An 11906-nucleotide genomic window follows, 5' to 3' on the forward strand; every position below is an offset into this window, starting at 1 on the left:
CTTTTGTTGATGTGTCTGCAGTCCGGAGCAGCAATAGGCAGGTCAGGCCAGTAAACAGTGTTTTGCTTGGGTGATGCCTTGCCTTCGTTTGAAGTGTGGCGTAGTGGGAAACATTCAACTTTTTTATTGAAAAGGGCTTATAAGACTGCTGTCATAGCTCCCTTTTCCTCTCAAAGTGGGTGATTACTATATCCGTCTTCATGCGGCCTCGGACTGACGAGACTGCCCCCTGCCCGCTGCGCATGCAACCAGCAGTCGAGCCCGAGTCCCAGCAGATGTCAAGCGTCTAAAAAGCGTGTCCTGCACCTGACGCCGGCATAGCCTGCTGCAGCAGACCATGCTGCGGGCGGCGCGGCGGTACGCTGCGGCCCAGTCGATCGGCGCCGCCTCTCCCCAGCGCCACCGGCCGGCCCGAGCCAGCCAGGTGAGCGGGCCGGGACCCGGCGGGGAGGGTCGGGTGTCGAGGCCGGCCGCCCGGCCCGGGTCCGGTGTCGGCTGCCGGAGATCCGACACCCGACAGCCAGGGGGTTCGACCTGCCGCGACGGCGCGCACCAGCCGCGCTCGCTCGGCTGAGCGCGAGACAGCTCTCGTTGGTGGCCCTCAGGCAAATATGCGGCGAATTTAGGGGACAATGTTGAAAATTGCTGCGAGTAATGCGGTGCTGTGTCAAACGTCTTGGTCTCGCATTTTACCGAGGTTCGTGCAAATGACTTATTTTTACAATAATTTTGGCACATAATGTGACTCACGAACATGGCGCCGAGACCAAGTGGATAGATCGACAAGAATGGGTCAATACGCTAGCAAGCAGCTTACCTACGCCAACGTTCCGGGGGGATAGGAGAGAAGATGGAGGGCCGTTAAACGGATAAGTTAACGACAGCTTACCATAGATCAGACATTAACGTCGAACTATGCCCGACCACATCCGCAAACCTTCCCAGTCCAGTGAAGTTTCGATGCTGCTATGTCAGCGACAAACACATCATGCTCAATGTTCTTTCGTGTTCTCAGCAACAAACATTAGACAGAACCATGTGCGGCGCGGAACATCGTCAAATTCATACTTCTTCATCAAACACCACGCCGCCTCGAGCCACTCACGTGCGCCAGCCTTTACCATAAATACACCTGACGGCCTATTTCAATTAAGAACAAGGTAATAGAAACACTGTTAAGAGCTGCGGCGCTCAGCCTTCTACACGGTGTCTGACAGTGGCTGTCCGTGCAGCTGTACAGAGAAGATTGCCGGGTGCGCGCCAGCACAGGACGGCGCCGGCCCGAGATTACTGCCGTCTGAAGACGTTTATTAGTCAGCTACACAGTGGTCCTGGCTGCGGGCTGAGCAGCGCCAGCCACGGACCCGCGCCCGACGCCGGTAGGGCGACCTCGCACGGGCAGCGCAGAAGCAGGCACAGCAAGGTGTCCTCATCAGAAGACAGGCAGCACTATTCACACAGCTAGAGCAGTGCGCGCCGCGCTCTGGTGGCCGTCACTGGCCGCCGGCCCCATCCCACACGCAGCACGTCACTCGTATATGGACCACCGCTGTCAGTCAATTTAGCTTGAGTGAGTTCCTCCGTAAGCGCACAGATGGCACAGCAATCGCCTGAAAGATGGCGCTGGTGCTCGTCACTCACGTGCCAACTTCTGAAATGGAGGTCTACCGAGCGCCTCTGCACGCGGCGCAACACGAGTTTTTATAGTACTTGTATTTGCACAGTCTTGCCTGTTGCACCAACGAGCAGTAGCTGAACTTATCCGTGCAGGAGTCTGGAAGAAGATCAACAGTCACCACAGGGGAATGCTCGCTAAGGTGAAGAGGTCACATGCAAGGTAAACTCAATAACCTAGCGACAATCTGGGTTTTAGAGTGCACCGACCGCTCGGTCGAACTACGTGCACCCGTAAAATTGTTTACATTGAGCTGCATGCATTTAATATGCAGATGGTGAATGCAAGAATCCCAGAGTAATCGACAATATCCAACTCGCTGATAGGATTGCCAGACACGCACGAGACACGGCGGTAGCCTACCTGTGTTATTCGCACTCGCACCACTGCCACTGCCTTCTTTGCGGCCTTCACGGCGCCCGCCTCTGTCTTTGTGCTTCCTGTGTTTGCGTGGATTCGCCAAACCCTCGGTGGTTGCGGCGCTACCATCAGTGACCAATGTGTTCTCGGCTGGCGCCTGCCCGGGGAACGGTGCTCCCCGGAGGCCATTTGCGGAGGGAGGCTTCTCGTCCAGCTCGAATGTGAAGCGGGGCTCCCCATCCAGCTCATTTGTCTCCAGAAGCTCGCTCTCCAGCTCATTCGTGGGTAGCTGCTCCTCCGGCTGGTTGGTCGCCGGAGTCTCCCTCTCCAGCTCTCCTGCTGGCAGCGTCTCACTCGGTAGGCGGGTTGGTTCAGCCCCACCCGCCAGCGCCTCTGTCGCCGCCGCCGATGTGGCCGTATTTATGGGATCGAGGCCGCCTGACCCGAGCTCCAGCTCACGGCTCACGGCGGCCGCTGTTGGCTCGGAGCTTGAGCCGAGCTCAGTGGCTCCAACACCGGTGGGCTCTGTCGAGCCCACCGGCCCAGCTTCCGTCGGCGTCGGGGCATCCACCGTGATCCACGTGTTCGTGCTTCCCCGCCATCCGCCCACAGTGGCCTCGTCCAGCGTCAGGACGGACGGCCGCTGTTCCACCGACTTGTTCGCGTTTGTGGTTCCCCGCCATCCGCCCAAAGTGGACTCGTCCAGCGTCAGGATGGACGGCCGCTGCTCCACCGACTCGTCCACGACCGTTGGCGGCGGGGTCCCGTCCGGTGACGCGGCGTCGGCGGTCGGCGCGCTACCTGCTGCTTCAGTCTGCCCGGTGGGCAGGCTGCCCTCCGTCACTGGCTGCCCGGTCGTTGCGGCTACGGGCCGGACCAGCGAGTGAGCAGACCGAAGGCGCAGTCAGTGGTGAGCGGGACGCGCACGCCCGCAGCCACAAGCAAGCCGGACGGACAGGTGGGCGTGTTAACACAGCACACGAGGGTAAGCTGTAGTGATAGCACGTGGCAAACGATGCATTAAAATTGCATACGATACGTGTGGCATGCAAAGTTAACATAGTGCAGTTACGTTTAGCTTTTAATGCCCGACAAAATTTGTGTAAAGGTTTCACAACTGCCTGCCAACAGGTACTATTGTGCGCGTATGCTTTGAAGCGGTTTACGTCCTGATGTGTTTGAGGTGTGTGCTATGTCATACTGCCGTGGGAGCACTGTGGGCGTGTGGACTATCTCGAAGTGGCATGGATCTTTAGCGCGCATACGCCTCCGCATCCGACTGATTACGTGGTGGAAGAGGTAACGACACAGGAATCTCGTCGTGCACACCTAAACACGCCCGCGTCAGACACGAACGCAAAGCATGGGCAGAGCCGCATAGCGGACGTCACGGTCTCAGCGACAACACAACACAAACACGCCAGAAATCACAGTTGTCAGGACATAGCAAGCGAGACTGACCGTAGCTCAGGCTCTGCAGACTGGAGCCATTCCACCCGCATGTGAAAATTACCACCTAAGCGACCAGGAACACCGTTACCGCCCATCGACGCCAGCGTACGATGACACGCTGGCCCCCACAAACATGCACAACAGTCGGTTCAAGGCAATGTTCGCACGGACATCGACAGACTGAGCACTGCAAGTTCGCAAAGGTGAGCCCTCCAGTCCCGGCGGCGGCCGGTCGTTACGTCCGCGTTACCTACCCATCTCGGGGCAGTCGGCCAGCTGGCAGGCTCGGCTGTGGGCGGGCGCGTCGGCCGGCGGGCAGCCGCCGGCGCGGCGGCCATCGGCGTCGACACAGGCGACGGTGCGCCGCTGCCGACCGATGCCGCAGGTGGCCGAGCAGGCGGCCCACTCGGTGACGAACCAGCGGGGCGGACAGCCGGCGCCGCCGCCGCACGGCTGCCGGTCCGGCGGCCGCGCCGTGGCGGCGCACGCCCGCTCCGCCGCCACGGCGAACTCGGCGTCCGTGCGCCGAATGCAGAGCACGGTGCGTGTGGCCTGGCCGCCGTCGCCGCACTCGTGGGAGCACTGCCGGAGAGCGGCGTCGAGCGACGGCTCGTCAACGGTGCCGCTGCGGCTCGGCATTGGCCTCGCGTCCAGTGAACAGTCGTCACGGCATTGTCAGATAGAAGCGTCTAGCAACGCTCACACTAATCAGGACCTGTTGGCGGCTGCCAATGGTCCCTGCTCCGAACATAATCTCAGAATTCCGCGATCTCTGCTGCTCCACTGAACCAGCGGTTCCTGTTCTGAATATATATCGTTCGGCAATCCCTCACCTGGCTCCAATTATTCTTATTGGTTTTTATTGGCTACTGTGGCCATCTTGCGCAACAAAGGAAGAGGAATGCTTTCACCTCGCTGCATGGCCTATCTCAACTGGCTTCAGGGTGCGTCTCATCTGGCTCCAGGGTCCGTCTCAAGTCTCACCCGACTCCAGGATCCATCTCACGTCCCACCTGGCTCCAGGATCCGTCTCACCTGGGCTCCAGGATCCGTCTCATCTGGCTCCAGGGTCCGTCTCAAGTCTCACCCGACTCCAGGATCCATCTCACGTCCCACCTGGCTCCAGGATCCGTCTCACCTGGGCTCCAGGGTCTGTCTTACCTGGGCTCCAGGACCCGTCTCACGTCTCACCCGGCTCCAGGGCCCGTCTCACCTGGCTCCAGGGTCCAGTGAACCAGATACCGCCGCAGCCGCGGTCCGTCTTGCAGGGCCGTGTCTGCTGGGGCCGGGAGCCCGGCTGGCATCGGCCGACGTCGCCGCCGCACGTGACTCCGCGCCACTGCACGCCCTGGCCGCACTCCACCGAACACTGCAACACGCCAACAACGCCTCACTTCCATACAGAACGCCCCGCAGGGGTCTCGATCCTCATTCGCTGAACTAGTGAGACATCTGCACGCCTGCACACCATGGTGCGAACATGACTCACCTAACTGTCCCGATGGTGGCCCATGCATGATGTCTGAACGCCGCACGCTGTGTTCTGCTGAGAATCGGACGTGTCTCACGCACGACTTCACAGCCCTTTGGTTACGGCACCCGTGGCATCCATCGCGCCGTGCGTGTTGGGCCTGTCCTGTAACTAGCCTGTCGCCTCACCTCTGCGGCCCCCAGACGGTCGTCTAGCGGCCTGGTACAATGTGATCTTTCTGTGAGCTGGCCGACGGGTGTACATTCACTCGTGGACCCCACATGACAGACGGATGCCGTCTGTCACTGAAGGCTTGTGACCGCGTGCCGTCTTCATGTGACGTGTGACCTTTGGACCGGGCTTCGTTGTGTGAAGTGTGACTGTGAGGAACGGGGCTTCATGTGAGCTTCGTGTGACGTATGACTTGTGGACCGGGTTTCGTGTGACGTATGACTTGTGTGCCAGCCTTCATATGGCGTGTGATCTGTGTGCCCATCTTCATGTGACGTGCGGCCTGCGCGCCTGTTCCCATGTGCCTGATGGCCTGTGTGCCGGTCGCCGGCTGTCGTGTGACGCGTGTGCCGGTCTCAGCTGGCGACTGACCTGGTCGGTCCAGTCGGTGGTCATCCAGCCGGCCGGTCGGTGGTCGCTGTGGACCTGCTGCGGGCAGGGCTGGAGGCGGCACGGTGCCGTGTCGCGCGGCCGCTCCGTCGCCGGACAGCGGCCCGGTTCGGCGCAGCTCACGCGACGGGTCCGGCTGCCCCAGTCGCAGCTGACCGAGCACTGCGCCACACACGCCCCGTCAGCACGCACGCGGGGGGGGGGGGCGCGGGCGTACGGATACTGATCCTGCCCCCAACAGCAGCTGACCGAGTGCTGCGCCACACACGCCCCGTCAGCACGCACACGGGCGGCGCAGGCGTGCGGACACTGATCCTGCCCCCCAACAACAGCTGACTGAGCACCGCGCCACACACAGTCCGTCAGCACGCGCACGGGGGGCGCAGGCGTACGGACACTGATCCTGCCCCCCGACAACAGTTGACTGAGCACCGCGCCACACACACTCCGTCAGCACGCGCACGGGGGGCGCAGGCGTGCGGACACAACCCTACCCCCAACAACCCTACCCCCGCAGCTGTAAGCCGTTACGATGATTGGGTAGCTGCACAACTTTGGTTGTGGCTCTATTCTGTGCTCCACGTTTAGTAGCTTATCTTCCATAATAACTCGCCTCCTCAACCAAACCCAAACTCACTGTCCACCAGGTTCTACTGTCCGATCTGCCTCAGAACTAATAGCTGACTGGACTCCACCCGTGATATGCCTAACTGACTCATCAGACTGCATTGTCGTATCCGCCTGAGTAACTTGACTTCGCTTTTCAATCTGCTCCAGTGACACACAAGGTTCTGCCATTTAATCTTCTTCATTGACGCATTGGACTGGTCTGTCCAGTCTGCCCCAAATAAATCATCGGTCTCTCCCATCCGATCTGTTAAGTAATTCGCCAAACTACAATGCCTGATATGTGCTCGTAGCACATCGAACGCCCGCGGCCGGTCTGCCACAGAACTTTTACTTGCTGCACACTTCGATCTGCCCCGCTTGCCCGTCGAAACCTGCCTTTCCTCCCGCCCTAGTCATTCACCGGAATCCACTGTCCGACCTGCCCCAGCCACCCACCGGGTTCCACTGCCCATCCTGACCCAGCCACCAGCCACTCACCGGACTCCACTGTCCGATCTGCCAGCGGGCGTTGGCCGGGCAGGGCCCGGCGTCGCACTCCTGCACCTCTGGCTCCGTTGGGCGTCCCTCACACTCCGTCACCTCCACCGGCTGGCCGGCGCGCACGCAGAGGAACGTGCGCGTCTGGTGGCCGGTGCCGCACGTGCTGCTGCATGCTGACCAGGGGTTCGGCTCCCAGCTGCTGCTTGGCACAGTCACCCCCGGCCGCCGTGGATCAGACACACCTCCGCATACATGCGCCGACGTGCGCGACGCACAAGGTAGTCGCCGCTTATGAACCCTTTCGCGCTGCGCAGTATAGTTACGAGGTCATTGAATTCACAATTCGAGCTGTTCGGAAAAGCGCTTCCATATCCCAGGTCTCGTCAACCTAGGCTCTGCTCCATAATTTCATATGTGGAACTGATTCACAGCTAGATGCAGTGCGAGAAACGGAGCTTTTTAGTCAGTTGAACAGCCCAATGCAATGGCGATAGCAGAAGTGTTCAGCTTGATGCCATCGCCATGCTTCCGTTTGCATGTAGTCCGCCAATGGCAACAGAGGCCCCCGCTTACCTGACTGGACACGGGAAGGTGTTGCACGGCGTCGCCTTTGGCTTCGGTCGCCGGCGGGGGTCACACTTCCTGTTGCGAGCCAGCTGCTTCCGTTTCCTTCTCATGCACACCACCTCGGCGATTTGCGTTCCTGGAGAATGGGGTTGATGTGGCTGAAGCCTTTACCAATGAGACAGCTGTCAGTGAAGTCTGTTGTCACCTTACACGAGGCGATTTCGGCAATGATTGCGGCGACCGCACGCATGACCGACACTTGAACACACAACATGCGCTGAACTTATCCACCGAACACGCGTCAAGATGGTTTAAAAGCACCACAATTCACGCAAGAGACAAACCTACGCGAACCAGCCTGCCCTCCCCCCGGACCGCAAGTCAGGTGAAGGTGGCTTGCCTCCGATCAATGCATGGCGTGCCCCTCAACGACATGTGTATCACAAAGGTCTCTGTCGGTTCACTGGGCTTGAGGTGTGGGGCATGTCTCTAAGGCCGATGACACAGCAGGCAGCGCAAGGCGACACAACTTCGCACCACTCCAGCGAGCGTCGTGCGGGGTCGCCGTGCCCTCCCAGCTGACGGTGGCGCGACCGTCTCACCTCCGCCGCACGACCTGCTGCAGGCCGAGAAGCCGGTCACCACCCACTGGAACCGATTGCGTCGGCGTCGACGGCGTCGGCGGGCTCCGGCCCGGGCGCCGGCGCCGGCGGCGGAGGGGCCCCCCCGGCCGGGGCCGGGTCCGGCCTGGCCTGACTGGCCGCTGAGCCGGCTGGTAGAGCGACGACACAAACCCAGCGCCGCCTGCCGACAGCGGCAGCAGTCGGCGACGGGACAGCACTCGCGCGTCAAGTCGCGAAACACCTAGCATTCGTCAGCGAGCTATGCTGCTCTTCGAGGTGAACGCAAGACAAACCATCTCACAAAATTTCCGGTTTCAACACCATCCTGCGGCTGGGTGTCAATAATACCCGCAACAGTTACACAGGCTCTCATCGAGATGGAGGCCTTTGCAGCTGTTTCCTTTTTCGATGTGTCGCATCGACTCTACGCGGATACCGGTTATGTAATTTTCGCGCCTGAAGCATTCAAGAGTACGGTACACTCACATATATCCGCATACAGTAGTTAATGGGAAGGATCAGGTGAACGTGTTGTGCCCATTTCTTTCTTTGGGTATGGCTGAGTCGGGGTTATAGGCAAATCAGAGCTCCTTTCCCGTAATATTGGAGGGTGATGGATAGTGGCTTTGCAAAAGTGTAGTTAATATTTCGAACATGGCACAAAATAAGACTGGCCGTCGACCTTTTTTTGGCATACTTTGATGCATTTACATGACGTTTGCCATTGGTAAAATAAGCATGATGAATCAAGCATAGGCGTGAAAATCCTCCAGATTGGTCATGGCCTACCCAATTACCCTGAAAATTCCAATTTGAGTTGATTCTATCGCATGGAAATAATCAAATTTATAGAGAAATTTGTGTCTTTTTGGAACGTTCCGACGGCTGCTGTCCCGCATCTGTGCACAAACATTTATCAATATGTTGATTACTCAGAGCTAAAACCTCACAATGTTAGGCAGGTGTTTGACTGGCCAATAGGAGAGCCCAGGAATGACAAGAACGCGCGCAGCGCAGCCCTGGCGGGCGGCGGGCGTACTGGGCACAGAGCACGGTCCCCGGCGTAGCTCTAGTTCGCACCTCTGGCGCGAGGTGGCGGTGGCGGTGGCGCCACGGCGCTGGGCGCCGGCTGGCGCTGCTGGTCGGCCAGCGTCGGCCTCGGCACCTGCGCGACACCGGTAGCGCTCGGCAGACGGGGCAGCACTGAGCTCAGGGAGTTGTTCCTCTTGATGGCGTACTCGTACTTGATACCGCGGTTGGCTTGCCGGTACAGGATCTGACAGCCCACAGACGCCGGCGGTGACCCTATGCTGGGCGGACTCGCTGCCATGCAAGACTTGGCAAGACACGGCAAGCAGAGGTTGTGTAATGTTCTAGTTGGCTACCGATACACTATTGATAATGGTTCTAGACTAATCAGCATTGGTACAGTATCGATATGGTTCTAGACCAATCTGTCCTGATACAGTATTGATAACGGTTCCAGACTAATTAGTACTGGTATAGTATCGATGACAGTTACAGACTCATCAGTACTGATTCGGTATGGATGATAGTTCTGGATCAATCAGTGTTGATCGCAGATCAATCGCTCCATTAGTGGAGGTGTCACAGTCGAGTCACTGTCAGGTATGTCGGGGGTGTCACATTCATAACAGTGAGGCCAAATTATAGCGAACTTCCATTACTGACCAGGCATAGAATGCATTTATACAAGGGAACCGGATGTCATGCATTTTGCGCACACGCACACACATTTATATGCGTGCACGCATGCGTATATGCATAGACACACACATGTATATATTGTATTATTCACCACGGTACCTAGGGGTCAGTGTCACCTACATCATCGCAAGGTCGCTTACATTTCAACAAGCGGCCGGCGCCGCCCCCGGACCGGCACTAGCCATGGGCGGTAGACGGGGGGGGGGGGACGCTCTCACCACTATGTCCACCGGCTCGGCGATGGGCCCCAGCGCTGAGATCCGCTCGCCGGTGCGCTCCGTCTGGCGCTGGTACCCGAAGCTGGCGCCGGCGCCCTTGTACGTGCCGGAGTTGTCGATGTTTCCAGTCACCGTTCAGGATGAAACCGGCTGTGGATGTCTCGCAATGCTGGCGACGAGGCGGGGGGGGGGGGGGGTGGTCAGGAGGCTGCTGCGTGCGGTTGGTCATGGTCGGAGCGGGCCGACAGGCGGGTGAGGTCGGTGTGGCGCGTTTGAGTCTTTAGCCGATGATGACCGAGTTGTAGTTGCTTGCCTTGTGTGCTAGCTGTGTATGCGGCAATACCCAGAATGAGGTAACTATCACGATACTATGGCGTGAACATGCTTCGACAAGTCACCTAACAGTTGCGTGCTCTTGCTGTGACTGTGTCAGCGGGGTATCCCTCAGACACACGGAGGGCCTCCCGCCATGGGCGGCCTGTGAGTGGGGTATCCTACAGACACACGGAGGGCCTCACGCCGTGGGCGGCCTGTGAGTGGGGTATCCTACAGACACACGGAGGGCCTCACGCCGTGGGAGGCCTGTGAGTAGGGTATCCTACAGACACACGGAGGGCCTCCCGCCATGGGCGGCCTGTGAGTGGGGTATCCTACAGACACACGGAGGGCCTCACGCCGTGGGAGGCCTGTGAGTGGGGTATCCTACAGACACACGGAGGGCCTCACGCCGTGAGAGGCCTGTGAGTGGGGTATCCTACAGACACACGGAGGGCCTCCCGCCATGGGCGGCCTGTGAGTGGGGTATCCTACAGACACACGGAGGACCTCCCGCCATGGGCGGCCTGTGAGTGGGGTATCCCTCAGACACACGGAGGGCCTCCCGCCGTGAGAGGCCTGTGAGTGGGGTATCCTACAGACACACGGAGGGCCTCCCGCCATGGGCGGCCTGTCAGCGGGGTATCCCTCAGACACACGGAGGGCCTCCCGCCGTGAGAGGCCTGTGAGTGGGGTATCCTACAGACACACGGAGGGCCTCCCGCCATGGGAGGCCTGTGAGTGGGGTATCCTACAGACACACGGAGGGCCTCCCGCCGTGAGAGGCCTGTGAGTGGGGTATCCTACAGACACACGGAGGGCCTCCCGCCATGGGAGGCCTGTGAGTGGGGTATCCTACAGACACACGGAGGGCCTCCCGCCATGGGAGGCCTGTGAGTGGGGTATCCTACAGACACACGGAAGGTCTCACGCCGTGAGAGGCCTGTGAGTGGGGTATCCTACAGACACACGGAAGGTCTCACGCCGTGAGAGGCCTGTGAGTGGGGTATCCTACAGACACACGGAGGGCCTCCCGCCATGGGAGGCCTGTGAGTGGGGTATCCTACAGACACACGGAAGGTCTCACGCCGTGGGAGGCCTGTGAGTGGGGTATCCTACAGACACACGGAAGGTCTCACGCCGTGGGAGGCCTGTGAGTGGGGTATCCTACAGACACACGGAAGGTCTCACGCCGTGAGAGGCCTGTGAGTGGGGTATCCTACAGACACACGGAAGGTCTCACGCCGTGAGAGGCCTGTGAGTGGGGTATCCTACAGACACACGGAAGGTCTCACGCCGTGAGAGGCCTGTGAGTGGGGTATCCTACAGACACGGAAGGTCTCACGCCGTGAGAGGCCTGTGAGTGGGGTATCCTACAGACACGGAAGGTCTCACGCCGTGAGAGGCCTGTGAGTGGGGTATCCTACAGACACACGGAAGGTCTCACGCCGTGGGAGGCCTGTGAGTGGGGTATCCTACAGACACACGGAAGGTTTCACGCCGTGGGAGGCCTGTGAGTGGAGTATCCCACAGACAAACGGATGGTGCTCCGCCATGAGAGGCCTGCCAGCGAGGTATGCCGCAGATACACGAAAAGTCCCCCGCCGTGGGAGGCCTGTTAGCGGGGTATGCCGCACACACACGGAAGGTCTCACGCCATGGGAGGCCTGTGAGCGGGGTATCCTACAGACACACCGAGGGTCTTCCGCCGTGGGAGGCCTGGAGCGGGGTATCCCACGGGCACACGGAGGGTCTTCCGCCGCGGA

General features: G+C 59.7%; 1 protein-coding gene across 1 annotated transcript; it reads right to left on the minus strand.

The window, feature by feature from the left end:
• Positions 1-986: 986 nt before the first annotated feature.
• LOC119098082 (A disintegrin and metalloproteinase with thrombospondin motifs 7) lies at positions 987-7967 on the minus strand. The gene is made up of 10 exons (XM_037221010.1): positions 7859-7967; positions 7263-7392; positions 6687-6888; positions 5562-5741; positions 4701-4856; positions 3836-4069; positions 3742-3771; positions 3497-3551; positions 2039-2899; positions 987-1774 (listed from the first exon to the last, which is right to left on the minus strand). The coding sequence occupies exons 2-10, from the start codon at positions 7364-7366 to the stop codon at positions 1665-1667; spliced, it is 1932 nt and encodes a 643-aa protein (XP_037076905.1). The 5' UTR covers positions 7367-7392; positions 7859-7967; the 3' UTR covers positions 987-1664.
• Positions 7968-11906: the final 3939 nt, after the last annotated feature.

This window comes from Pollicipes pollicipes, unplaced genomic scaffold, assembly GCF_011947565.3.
Source record: "Pollicipes pollicipes isolate AB1234 unplaced genomic scaffold, Ppol_2.1 Scaffold_4740;HRSCAF=5597_pilon_pilon_pilon, whole genome shotgun sequence".
NCBI lineage: Eukaryota > Metazoa > Arthropoda > Thecostraca > Pollicipedomorpha > Pollicipedidae > Pollicipes > Pollicipes pollicipes.

Bases quoted from the DNA above. Each gene is read 5' to 3' on its own strand.
- LOC119098082 (XM_037221010.1), bottom strand. From the start codon at position 7,366: ATGAGAAGGAAACGGAAGCAGCTGGCTCGCAACAGGAAGTGTGACCCC. The intron at 5,742-6,686 runs GTGAGTGGCTGG...TGTGTGGCGCAG, and splicing joins AGATCGGACAGTGGAGTCCG to TGCTCGGTCAGCTGCGACTG. The intron at 2,900-3,496 runs GTCAGTCTCGCT...TCCGGCCCGTAG, and splicing joins TCTGCAGAGCCTGAGCTACG to CCGCAACGACCGGGCAGCCA.